This window comes from Tinamus guttatus, unplaced genomic scaffold (genome assembly GCF_059628265.1).
Source record: "Tinamus guttatus ecotype Peru unplaced genomic scaffold, ASM5962826v1 Tinamus_guttatus_pri_ptg001022l, whole genome shotgun sequence".
NCBI lineage: Eukaryota > Metazoa > Chordata > Aves > Tinamiformes > Tinamidae > Tinamus > Tinamus guttatus.
In genome coordinates this window covers 359,918-371,707 of record NW_028289556.1, presented here as the reverse complement: position 1 = coordinate 371,707, position 11,790 = coordinate 359,918, and the positions used below count along the sequence as shown (strand labels likewise).

The 11,790-nt window shown below is 42.4% G+C and overlaps 1 protein-coding gene across 1 annotated transcript; it reads right to left on the bottom strand.

Moving 5' to 3' along the window:
• Positions 1-341: 341 nt before the first annotated feature.
• SAXO1 (stabilizer of axonemal microtubules 1) lies at positions 342-8,594 on the bottom strand. The gene is made up of 3 exons (XM_010225750.2): positions 8,415-8,594; positions 5,233-5,435; positions 342-1,294 (listed from the first exon to the last, which is right to left on the bottom strand). Exons 1-3 carry the CDS (start codon positions 8,519-8,521, stop codon positions 342-344), a joined length of 1,263 nt encoding a protein of 420 aa, XP_010224052.2. The 5' UTR covers positions 8,522-8,594.
• Positions 8,595-11,790: the final 3,196 nt, after the last annotated feature.

Below are 11,790 nucleotides of genomic sequence, written 5' to 3'. Positions count from 1 at the left end.
AAAATTGTCTTTGTAGTATGAATTCCTGATACAGCTAATAATAATATATCTCACAAGGAGATATCTCTCTCAATTAAAGAGCAGGAATTAGATGGGGAAAAGAAAAGTAAACACAGACAACCAAACAATGAAAGTGTCTTCTATTTTGGTATTATGCTTTTTATTCACACATCTGATCCAAAAGAAGCCAGCATCTTCAGCAGAGATTATTTTTAAGATCTTTCTAATTACAAAATGAATTACTGTTAAAGGTGGTTACAAACAAAATAGAGCCATCTTTCATAGCTCTGATATGCTGGGGTTTTGAATCTCTTTTCAAGAGGGCTGCTTCCACTCTCTCTTCAATGTCCACCCACTGAGCATTCACCCTTGAAAACAGGTAGAAAGAGTTTGTGGCCAATTTCATCACTTCCCTTAAACACATAACCTGGTGGTTCCTTGTATGAAGCCAGGCATCTCGTAGTACGCTTTGGAGTATAACTGGTAGCATAGGTGGTTTTTGTCTCTAGGGGAGTCCAAGGCCTGGGCCCGGGCCAGCGAGGCTTGCAGCTCTGCGTGATGGAGAGTGGGTGAGGTCTGTAGTGGGTCTGAAAGGTAGTTGAGTAGTCAGCTGGTTCTGACGGGCAAGTCATCTGGGGGACAGGTACAATGGGTTTCGTTCGCTTGCACTGCCAGGGCTTATAGTCCTCCTTCATTGTGGAGGAGCTGGTAAATGGTTCAGTATTTTTTTTAAACTGGACCAAAGACCGACATATCTTGGCTGGCTGGCCATTTGGGTTCTTGTAGTGTAACTGAGTAGTGGTGTGAAGGTCCATTTTCTCCTCAGGAGGAACATATACAGCAGGTTTTTTGCTGAATAAAGGAGGCAGTGGCCAAGTTCTGTATTTTTCCTGAAACTCTGTTGTAGAAGAAAACGGAAGATCATGTTGAGGCTTTGACTGGTATGGTTTTGCCAGCTTGGCTGGCTCACCAGCCAGACCCTTGTAAGATATTTTGTGGGTGGTGAGGCCATCAAATGGGACCTCACTGGCCTTGTATTTCTCAGGTTTATGGACATAGGGCTTCTCCAGAGGATGCAGCACGTAATCCACTTTATAATTTGTTGCAGTCTCGAAGGGATCCTTGTTTCTCTGGACCTGATTCACAGGTTTGAAGCTTTTAGTATCAACTGGCCCCCTGTAAAGGTAATCATCCTGAACATGGGTTCTGTGGTCAAACTTTTCTTCTGATGGGCGGTAAGCATCATCTGGTCTGATCATCTCTCTCTTTGGTTCATTCCATAGCACATAGTCACCTGTAACATAAGAAGGATCCTATCTGAGAACTCAGTCAAAGCATAGAGTTTTTGGCAAGTTTAGGCATAAAATGTGTTTTCTTTGGTTATTATGTTTACTCCTTAAGTATTTGTTGGTGTTGCTGTGGTAACCAAATCCTGTGACACACACAGTAGGAAAAAAATGCTCTGCAAGAGAATGCTAACCCCACAACACCTTTACATTTTAAAAAAAAAATAAGGAAACATTTTTGCCTTCCTATAGAGATGGACAGCTCAATTACACATTTGACAACAGGCAGAGCAGGTAGGTGGATGTGAATGAGTAAGATTACATGCCTGCTGTTCCACCCCTAAAGAGAGAATCGAAAGGTTGCCATTGCTCTTTGTACCTTCTCATATGATGATGACCTGCTTTCTTGGCTGTAAAGATGGGTTGCTGCCTGCAATTGGCTGAGTTCAGTGTTTCACAGTTCATGTTGGTGGCTGCAAGCTGTGCTCTGTGACTTTTCTTCTGCTCTTGGCTTTGTTCTCTGACATACTCTTGCTACTAGTACAAGCAGGAGTCCAGAGAGAGTTTTTCACTCTATGTGCAATTTTTCTTTGTTAATAGCTTTATGACAGAGATTGGTGACCAGGCTTGTGCTGATCTGAAGCATTGTTCAAATCACAGACGTGATTCCTACTCCAGAAATTTCTCTATCTAAATTCACAACCAAAAAAAAAAAAAGAAACTCAGAAGCGTTTTTGAAACACTCCCATCCTCATTTCTCTATGTGGTAGCACAGGAAAGGAGGCAATGAGAGTTAAAAGATTTGCACTCAGTCATACTACAAGTCTATGGCAAAGCTGCCTAACTCTCAGACCAGTGCTGCAGCCACAAGCCCAGCATTTTTTACTTCCTAGCAATCTTGTGCAACTTCCCCTAGAGACCATTATGGTTACTGGTAGGAAGCTGAAATGAAATAGTCTTGGAGTTAACCCAAGTCTTTTTTTTTTTCCCCTCCTTTCAAACCACATTGAGAGTCATGAGGCAAATAAGCTTCCAGCTGACTCTGCAAAGGAAGGAAGTCTGGAATTCAAAGTACTAGAGAGTAAATGATGCAATTAGGTATCAGGATATTTGAACTCTCCAATCCAAACAGTGTTACTCCTGTTGAATGGCTGTGGCTATGGTACTGTACAAACACAATTACACATAGGATATGTCCATTACAATGTGAAGTTGACAAATAAAAATGTCATTTTTTCCTCTAATTAGATGCCATTTAAAACCATTCTGATTTAAGTCCCTTTGCCTTGACACAAAGTAGCAGCTGATCTGAGCCCACAGAGTCAAGGACTCCTTTGCAAGGTGGCAATAGGGAAAAAGAGACCTGCAGGCTGTGGGGGAAAGGGTTTCTGCATGCTGTGTCTGAAATCCTAGCCCAAACTGAAGTCAATGGCAAATATTCTAGCACCGTTGGGGCCTTCTGCTGCCCAAGCAGAAGGATGGCATTTTGTGGATATGTGCCCTTGAGCAGAGTGAACTCCTCCCAGTTTTGGATCACCAGTCATCTTGCTGAGGAGGCACTCTGGCCCATCACCCGTGTCACCGATCACCAAGCTGAACAGCATTGGACCCACTACTGTCTCTGGGGGGTAACCGCTAGCTACAAGCTGCCCGCTGGACTGAGGACAACTCTCTGAGCTCTGCCATTCCATCAGCTCTCAAGCCACCTCATTGTCTGCTCAGCCTGCATTTCATCACCATCTCTATGAGGATGTTCTGGAGACAGCCTTGCTCAAGGCAACACGAGTGGCTCCCACCTCTTCTACTCAGCCACTCGTCTCCTCCTGGAGGCCTACAGGGCTAGTTAAGCATGATTTGCCCTTTCTAAACACATATTGTCCTCCTGAACATCTTATCCTTCACATGCTTGGAGACTGCATCCAGGATGAGCTGCTCCACCACCCTTCGAGGAATGAAGGTGAGACCTAAGTAGCCTGTAGTTCCTGGGCGCTCCTTTGTGACCATTTACAAGGCTGCAGGGACCACTGTTTTCTTCCAGACCTCAGGCATCTCTTCCCAATGGCCATGACCTGGCTATGACACCAGCATTTTGAGCATAGCCACAGCTTTTTCAATATACTCAAAATATGACAAGAAAGTTGATCTGTCTCCAATTTTAAAAATATACCAGTTCCACAGATTTGGAAACCTCATAGGTATTATGAATTTAGTTTACTCTGTGTAAGCCAGCAGTTCTCTCCCTTCAAAATATGTTACAATTTTACTGTAGTTCTAATTCTTCTCCCATAGATATTAATAGTTTCCTATGCAGCACAGTCTTGGAAACATTAGAGGGTACAGGAGGGAACAGAGGATATGAACCATATGTTATTGAAGGGTTAGACATATTTCATTATAACCAAGAAAGACAACAGTAAAATTAGATTGTATCCCTGCAGATGGGTAGAAGCATCTAAGTATAGTTGGGAGTTTAGAATTCTGAAACCTCAATTCTTTTGGTTAAAAAAATTTAAAAAAAAGAGGAAAAAAAATGTTTCTGAGGTCTTCTTACAATAATTATGGTATGCAACAGCATCATCTTAAACTTACTTCTGTGTTTAGTAAGGAGAAGTTTAACCATACAGCAGAAGAGGTAATTTAATAACAAAGAAGCACTTTTTAACATGCTGCTTAATCATGTGAATTATGTTTAATTAATTGAATAGGGCATTACAAATAGTGTGTTACACTTTGAAAGATGATCGGTAAAACCTAGTAATGCCTAGAGAAGGATACACTGAATACTTACACTCTTGTGAACCTGGGCCCTTAGAGATTAATTAACTCAGTATGGAACTTGACCTTTGAGGGGTTTTGTATGGAGATTTCCATTTTCAGCTTTTTTAAAAATACTGCAAATTAAAACCAAATGTGGTTGTGATACATTTTATTAGAACTCTAGAGTAACAGTTAAGACGCTGACCTAAACACTGATAAAAGACAAGATGTACATCTGGATCAGATAGAGAGAACTTAACCATATCTAAATGCAGAAGGAAAGATCCTCGGCTATGTGAGGCAGTTTTTCTTTATTGGTTACAATGAACACCATCTGGTGACATAGCCTATGCAAAACAAAGTGTTCAAATTTGTGTAAATGTGGGTAGTTTACACTTGAGGGTTACAGTCTTTACAACTCAAGTCATTCTAAATGGACAATGTTTCCTGCGCTCTTAATGCAAAAATTCCAGTTTGTGCCATTGCAAACATGCAGCTGCACTAAAGTCTGACTTTCAGTCATATCAGCTGAGTAATCATAACACTGCTTTCAGACAGCTTTTATTTCCTTCCTTTATTATTCTGCATTTAAAGAAGAAATTTTCTGTACATTCAGACAAATCTCAATGACAGCACCAATCATAAGTTTTTACATTTGTGCAGCTTAATATAAATAAATTATTTAAAATGATTTAAAATAACACACAAATGCTAGCTATCTGCTTAACAACATTATCTATCTGAAACAAAGTAAAAAAGGGAGGTGAAATTCTCTGATTTTCTGCGTATGACTGACTACCAAAACTCATACTGTTAATGCGACTGTATGACTGCAGGGTTTATCCCAGTGCATGCAAAGGAGGGGTAACGTTGATAGAGATGAGGGAATGTAGTCACAAAATAGCCAAATCACCTACAGGAGACTACTGCTACTGAGAAATAAGGGCACACGTAGGTTCACAGCTCATCTGTTTTTCCCAGTGGGAGAGCCTGGGCCTCTGGATGTCCGTACTTCCCAGGTATGTCATTTGTACACCTACGGATTAACTGTGCAGCATGTTTAAAAAGGGCCCAGTGCTTCAAGATCATGCACACACACAAAAAGCACAATAAAATATACTTGTTCAATCTGCCTTCCTTGAAAGTGATGCCACCAGTGAATCCTTAAAGAAGCCACAAAGACACATACCTTTGTAAGTGGTCCATGTGTCCATTTTGTCACTGTAGGTGTGCTTGTTCTCACGGGGGAGACATGGAGGTACTTGGCAGATAGGGTAGGGGTTGTAATCTTGTCTATATGTGGAGGTCAAATCCATACTCTCATCACTCTTGACAATCTTCTCAGGTGGTTTGAATTTTGGTGGGAACACTTCATGAGCTACGTAATCTCTCCTGCAAACAATAATGTGATATAGATTATGTGAAAAGATAATGATATCTTTTATCCTAAAGACAAAATTATGTTCCTTCTCTTGGACATGCAGGAAAAACACTTTCATTTACCTCCACAGCCTAGGAAAGTTTGGATAGGATACAAATGGTTATTGAAACATACAAGCCCTTCACTTCTGAAAAAAAAGGACTCACACAGCTCTGGACAACCTCAGGCAGGCTAGGTTTCCCCTTCTCTCCACACAAAGCTATATCTGTCCTACACTGAAGTTACACCAGGGGACATAACTCATTTTAAAAGACCAATAATTATAGCCGGCTTTTATAATGTATGGAAAACATATGACAGAGGGAACAAAAGACTTCCTAGACAATGCAGTGTAGAGCAACCGAGTCAAAGAGAGAAACCTACACAACAGTTTTACACAGCAAAACTGCATGCAGCCAGAAAGTCAACTTCTTCTCATATAGCACTATAAAAGAGCCATTTTAAGACAGCAAAACAGTTTTGTAGTGTTACTTAACTCCAAGAAAACATTATCAAAATAAGATGGGGAAGAAAATAACATCACCATACAACCTTCACTAACCAGAACCTATTTTATTTCCCAGACCAAGTTCAGTCTCTAATGTCATTTGCAGCATTGGCAGCTGGCCAGGAGAAACCATCCGCTCTTCCAGTATTAACATGACACTTTGCACCTGGGGTGAGGCTGAGTGAGCAAGAGATTCAAGCATTTGATCAGAGTATTATATGCGTGTTTTAGCAAATAAACAAGGTTATAAAACTCCTGTGCGTGGAGTAGAAGGAAGGAACATTAACTTTGCAAAGTACTGGGTAGAGAAGTAAAAGTAGAGCTGAAGAAGGGGAGAGGAGAGGAGAAAGACAGAAAGAAGGAAGGAAAGGAGGAAGGGAGGAAGGAAGGAAGGAAGGAAGGATGAAGAAATGCTTACGCAGGTTTCACACAGCCCCTTTACAGACTTTAGTCAGGGAAGTATACCTTTGCCTAACTACAAAGTGTAGATTTTAAGAGGGATGGAAAAAAGGCAAGCAGAAAGGCAATGGTATGTAGCATCCTCAGTAGCATACAGGGCTTTTCCTAAGATTGACTGCACAATCCGGTATCAGAAAGAGTCCAGCCTGAGGCATGTAACAGATCACAACCAGGCAATTCTTCATCAGTGTGTCCAAGGATTTTCTTTGCAGTACAGTCTTCTCATACTCTGACTATTGCTTTGGCAATGACAAAGGATAGATTGATCTGCTGGTAAATCAGTGCAACTTGCATCCAAGACAACATGAAATCATCTCTTAGGCTTCATCAAGGAGGTTTATTGCTGCAATGACACCAGACAATCAGCCCAGGGCTGTTACACTGGGCTGGTCAGTATTTGCTGAATTCACAGTCATCATATTTATTCTTTCTTTTCCTTCAGTCAATTTGTTTGGACTGAGGAGACTTTAATTACACAGGAGAGCTTTTAGTCCTCTTTAGAGGGCTTTGGCACTTTCCCACTGGGCCTTGACACTTTAACATGGCATGTTTTTTTCTTAACCATAGTTCGTTGACAAGGACAGTGAGAATTGCAATCTGTTAGCTGTTGGCTAGTTTTCCAAGTTTGGTATTTTCTCTTCTCACAAGGGTAGTTAAGTGTTAGGAATACATGGAGCATATGCTATGAGAAAGCAAATATAAGTTGTTTCTGTGTTTTCTGTCAGTCTAATTTTTAGAAGACAAGATAATTTGAACAGGAAACTTCTAAGGATTTCTTGATGGACCTCTCATAGTTGCTGCCCGTCTTCACTTTCCTGAAGAGCATACAAAGATCCAAGGAGTTAGTTATGAGCAGACACAAAGATAATTATCTTTGCAGCTGTTCTAGCTCATGCAGGAGATAGAAGATATATGTAGAACCTAAGTCTAAGAAAGTCTATTTGAAGTCTCCAAGGCCTTGCAATAGTTGCTGAAATTTCCTGCTTAGGCAGAGGCATCCCAAATGCAAGGAGTTAGGCATTTCAGCAACATTTATGAGTTTTATTGTCAATTCTTAGGAAGGCATGGGGAGGGAAGCAGGTGGTAGTGTCTCCATGTCATTCATGGATGGTGTTAAATACTAACACTGACTAGTCCATCAGCAATATTCACTAAAGCCATTGACATCTTCTGGATCTCTAACTAGTTCCAGCAAAGCCAAAAACGCATTTTTTTCATGTACCTTCTTGTGATGACAGAGAAAGTAAACGAAGATCAGGCGGCAGCCTTCATTTGAGCAAAGGTCTCAGAGGCAAGCTGAAGCATCCAAGCCTTTTTCTCATGAGTTTCTGCTGTGCACAAGTGCTCCCCTAGCAAGCAGTAAGGAGCAGGCTCAGCAATTAGCACCATCAGTGAAATGGGTCCAGTGCTAGTGTGAGGATTTATGCTGAATATCAAGAGTCTGAGCAGCAATGTCACTCAGAAGCAAAAACAGCTCAGCACTGGGCAGTGACTCCCTTGAAGAGGGCACTCACAACCCTTTCCAGTCAACACAATTTACCACACTCACACTTCCTTGGAAACCAGTCACTCAGGTCACACTGTACATAGTGCCATACGGATCACAGAACACCAACTAAGATAAATAAATAAGTAAATAGTATCCATATTTTCTCAGACAACATTTCTATTGATTTTCCAGAAGCCTACCTAAAGCAGGAAGTGAAATGATGCCAAGATCATGGGCTTGTATGGCCCAGTGGTCCACGTGTCCATTGAGCAGACCACACCTCCCCTCCTTGCCCCTGCTATAACAACTGGCCTCAAGCTCTGCTGTCCTTCACCACTCCTTTCATGGAGCCCTTTCAACTGCCTCTACCACCCCAGCACTGTTCTCTTCAGGTTTCCCTTGTGAAAACGATGGTTTTGCTCCCTTTTCTCATGCATCTCCCACACACACGTTTTCTAGCTCATAGTCTTCACTCTCTTTCACTTCTTTTCATACTTTATAGTTGAGATGCCTTCCATGGGTGTCTGTGGTTTCCGGTACTCTTCCCTGGGCTTGAACGAGTGTCTGGGATGAGAGCTGGGATAAAGGGGATATTTCTCCATGTACTCTGTCAGAAAGCATGGCTTCTCTTGGCCCCTGGAGCACCGCTGTGGACAATGATGGCATCTGCAAAGGAAAAAACATGGGAATTAGAGACTCACATGTCTTTAGGACACCTGATTAAAACACCCAATTGCCCAGCTCAGCTGCAGGATGCAACTACAAAATAGCAGATAAATGTGCATTGCAATGACTGCTACACCCTTGATTATTTAAAGTACAAAAGCACAGTCTGTACAAAGAATTGGCTTTCTCTATCTGAGACAGTAGCTTGCAGGTATGACATATAATTAAGTCAATACCAAACAGGAGATCCTACAGGAATCTGAAGGCCCTAGAGGCCTATAGTGAGAAGACCAAATCCCATCCTTACAAAGAGAATGTATTAGGTGTGTTTTAATTGGGTTTCATATCTGCTTATTGTATGTAGATGCCCTAGCGTGCCTTAAATGGATTCTTATGAAGAGACAGTGGAGTCAAGCCTTGGCAGTGTAGGCAAAAGTGACCCAACAAGCAGAAACTGTATTAACGCAAATAAACGAGATGATTGCTACACAGATACAGAATAAGTGTTCTGAGAAACTTCACTAGTAAATTTAATAGTATATCTCTAGTAGAGTTTGGATCCTGTCCTCACATTTCTTCCCAGAGACGTAACATTCTCTGTCACTTTCTGGTCTGATTCAGACCTGCTGCATTAAGTATGAAGTCTGCTGATTAAGGACTTCAAAGCTGGTCTATAGAAATTACAGAAAGAAGAGGCCTCTACTTTTATGCCTCATACATCATTCCTACCAAAGTAAGATTGTTCCTACAGGTTGTATATTTCTGTGTTTTATTCACTCCAAATTGAATTACTCAGTTGAAAGGGCTTCTATACTTAATGAACTGACTATTAAAACAAATGCTGGACTACCAGTAGATACCTGAGCCACCAATCTGGCTTGTTTTCCAAACTAGCACAAGAGTAGAGGAAAATCCCAGAATGCTCAAATAAAATTCAGCATTTTTTTGACAAACCTATTTTTCACTCAGATCATAAATCCTTCTGCAAAATCATAAACTGGGAAGATTCCTGGGAAATCCTAGGAGAACTTTTTGCCTTAGAGAATTTTGAGGTTTGGACTTAGGGAGTAAAGCACACCAATGCTACTGAGGCTTGTAACTGGAGGCTACTGAAGGCTAATGGAGTAGCCTCTTAATAATTACTTAGGAAGCATGCAGAATCCCAGCCTTCGTATAACCTGAGGAGACACAGTCAGGGAAATGAAAAAAATGGATGAACCTGCTTGCTCCTGCTGGGCCTTGAGACCTGCATGGAACAGGTTTTGTGCAGAGGAGACAAAAGTCTTCTGAGCACAGACTGTGTAGATACTTTCTGGTCATGTCTGTGGTCTTCCGGCATTCCTAGAAATTCCTCTCTCATATTTCAAAGGAAAAATAATCTGCCTGTTCTTTCACATTCAGAACTGCTGGTCTCACTCTATGGCTGAGTGCACTTCTCTCCCTGAGCCTGCACAAATAGCTGCAGCCTTGGGATGCCCAGTTCAGGGTCCCAGGACATATTAAAGCTTCAGCACGGTTTACATGACCTGGCAGTGCAAGTGGCTTCGCACAGAATCACAGGATGGTTGAGGTTGGAAGAGACCTCTAGAGATCATCTAGTCCAACCCCCCTGCACACACAGGGTCACCTAGAACACTTGGCACAGGGTTGCATCCAGATGGGTTTTGAACATCTCCACAGAGGGAGACTCACAGAATCTCTGGGCAGCCTATTCCAGGACTCTGTCATGTTCACAGTAAAGTTCTTCCTCATATGGAGATGGAAGTTCATTTGTTTCAGTTTGTACCCATTACCCTTTGTCCTGTCACTGGGCACCACCGAACAGAGTTTGGCCCTATCCTCTTTACATTCTCCCCTCAGGTACTTATACATATTGCTCAAAACCCCTCTCAATCTTCTCTTCTCTAGGCTAAAACAGGTTCTCTGTTTGGTCTTTCCTCATAAGATAGATGCTCCAGTCCTTTAATCATCTTTGTCGCTCAGTGCTGCACCCTCTCTAGCAGTTCCACATCCCTCTTGTCCTGGGGAGCCCAGAACTTCCCCCAGTACTCCCGATGCGGCCTCACCAGAGCTGAGCAGAGGGGCAGGATCCCCTCCCTCCACCTGCTGGCAACGCTCCTCCTCATGCAGGCCAGGGTCCCACTGGCCACAAGGGCACATTGCTGTCTCATGGTTAACTTGCTGTCTGTCAGGACTCCCAAATCATTCTCCACGGACCTGCTTTCCAGCAGGTCAATCCCCAATCAGTACTAATGCCTGGGATTATTCCTCCCCAGGGGCAGGACCCTGTGCTTGTCCTTTTTGAACCTCATGAGGTTCTCCAACCCAACTCTCCAACCTGACTAGGTCCCTCTGAATGGCAGCACAGCCTTCTGGAATGTCAACCACTCCGTGCAGTTTGCTTGGGATCCCAGTTTGAGATCATCTGCAGACTTCCTCAGGGTGCACCCTGTGCCCTCATCCAACAAGTTGAACAGCACTGGGCCTAGTACTGACCCCTGGGGGACATCACTGGCCACAGACCTCAAGCTAGACTCAGCCCCACTTATCACAACCCTCTGAGCTCTGCCGTGCAGCCAGTCCCCACTCCACCTCACTGTCCACTTATCTAATCCATATTTCCAGAGCTTCCCCAAGAGGTTGTTATGGGAGATGATGTTGAAAGCCTTGCTGAAGTCAAGGTAGACAACAACCATGGTCTTCTGATCGTCCGCCTGGCCAGCCATACCATCACAGAAGGCTATCAGGTTCATCAAACATGACTTCCCCTTGGTGAATCCATGCTGACTACTCCTAATCACCTTCTTTTCCTTCACATGTCCAGAGATGGTCTCTAGGATGAGTTGCTCCATCACCTTTCCACTTCAGCTATTTCATTTTCTATTTCATTTCAGAGCGCAAAACCAAAACCAGAATGAGATGTTTCAGCGTTAGCTCTTGAGGAAAGCATTTTCTCAAAAATAAATCTTTCATGGAAGGGAAGAGAAGCTATTCTGATGGTTTTGTCTTCTATTATTTTGCAATAAATTATGATACATGCCCAGAGATGTTACAGTTAACACTGTTACAGTTAACACAGACGAAGAGTAGGAGAAAATAATCATCAGTGATGATTCACCACCTACCCATGCTAAAATAAAAGCTTCTCTTCTGCATGCAGAGAGATATTTCTTGAAAACATTTTTACTGGAGACTAATGTAAATC

Coding starts and splice junctions, on each gene's coding strand:
- SAXO1 (XM_010225750.2), bottom strand. CDS start 8,521: ATGGAGAAATATCCCCTTTATCCCAGCTCTCATCCCAGACACTCGTTC. Junction 5,436..8,414: donor GAAGGCATCTCAACTATAAA/GTATGAAAAGAA, acceptor TATTGTTTGCAG/GAGAGATTACGTAGCTCATG. Junction 1,295..5,232: donor CACATGGACCACTTACAAAG/GTATGTGTCTTT, acceptor CTTATGTTACAG/GTGACTATGTGCTATGGAAT.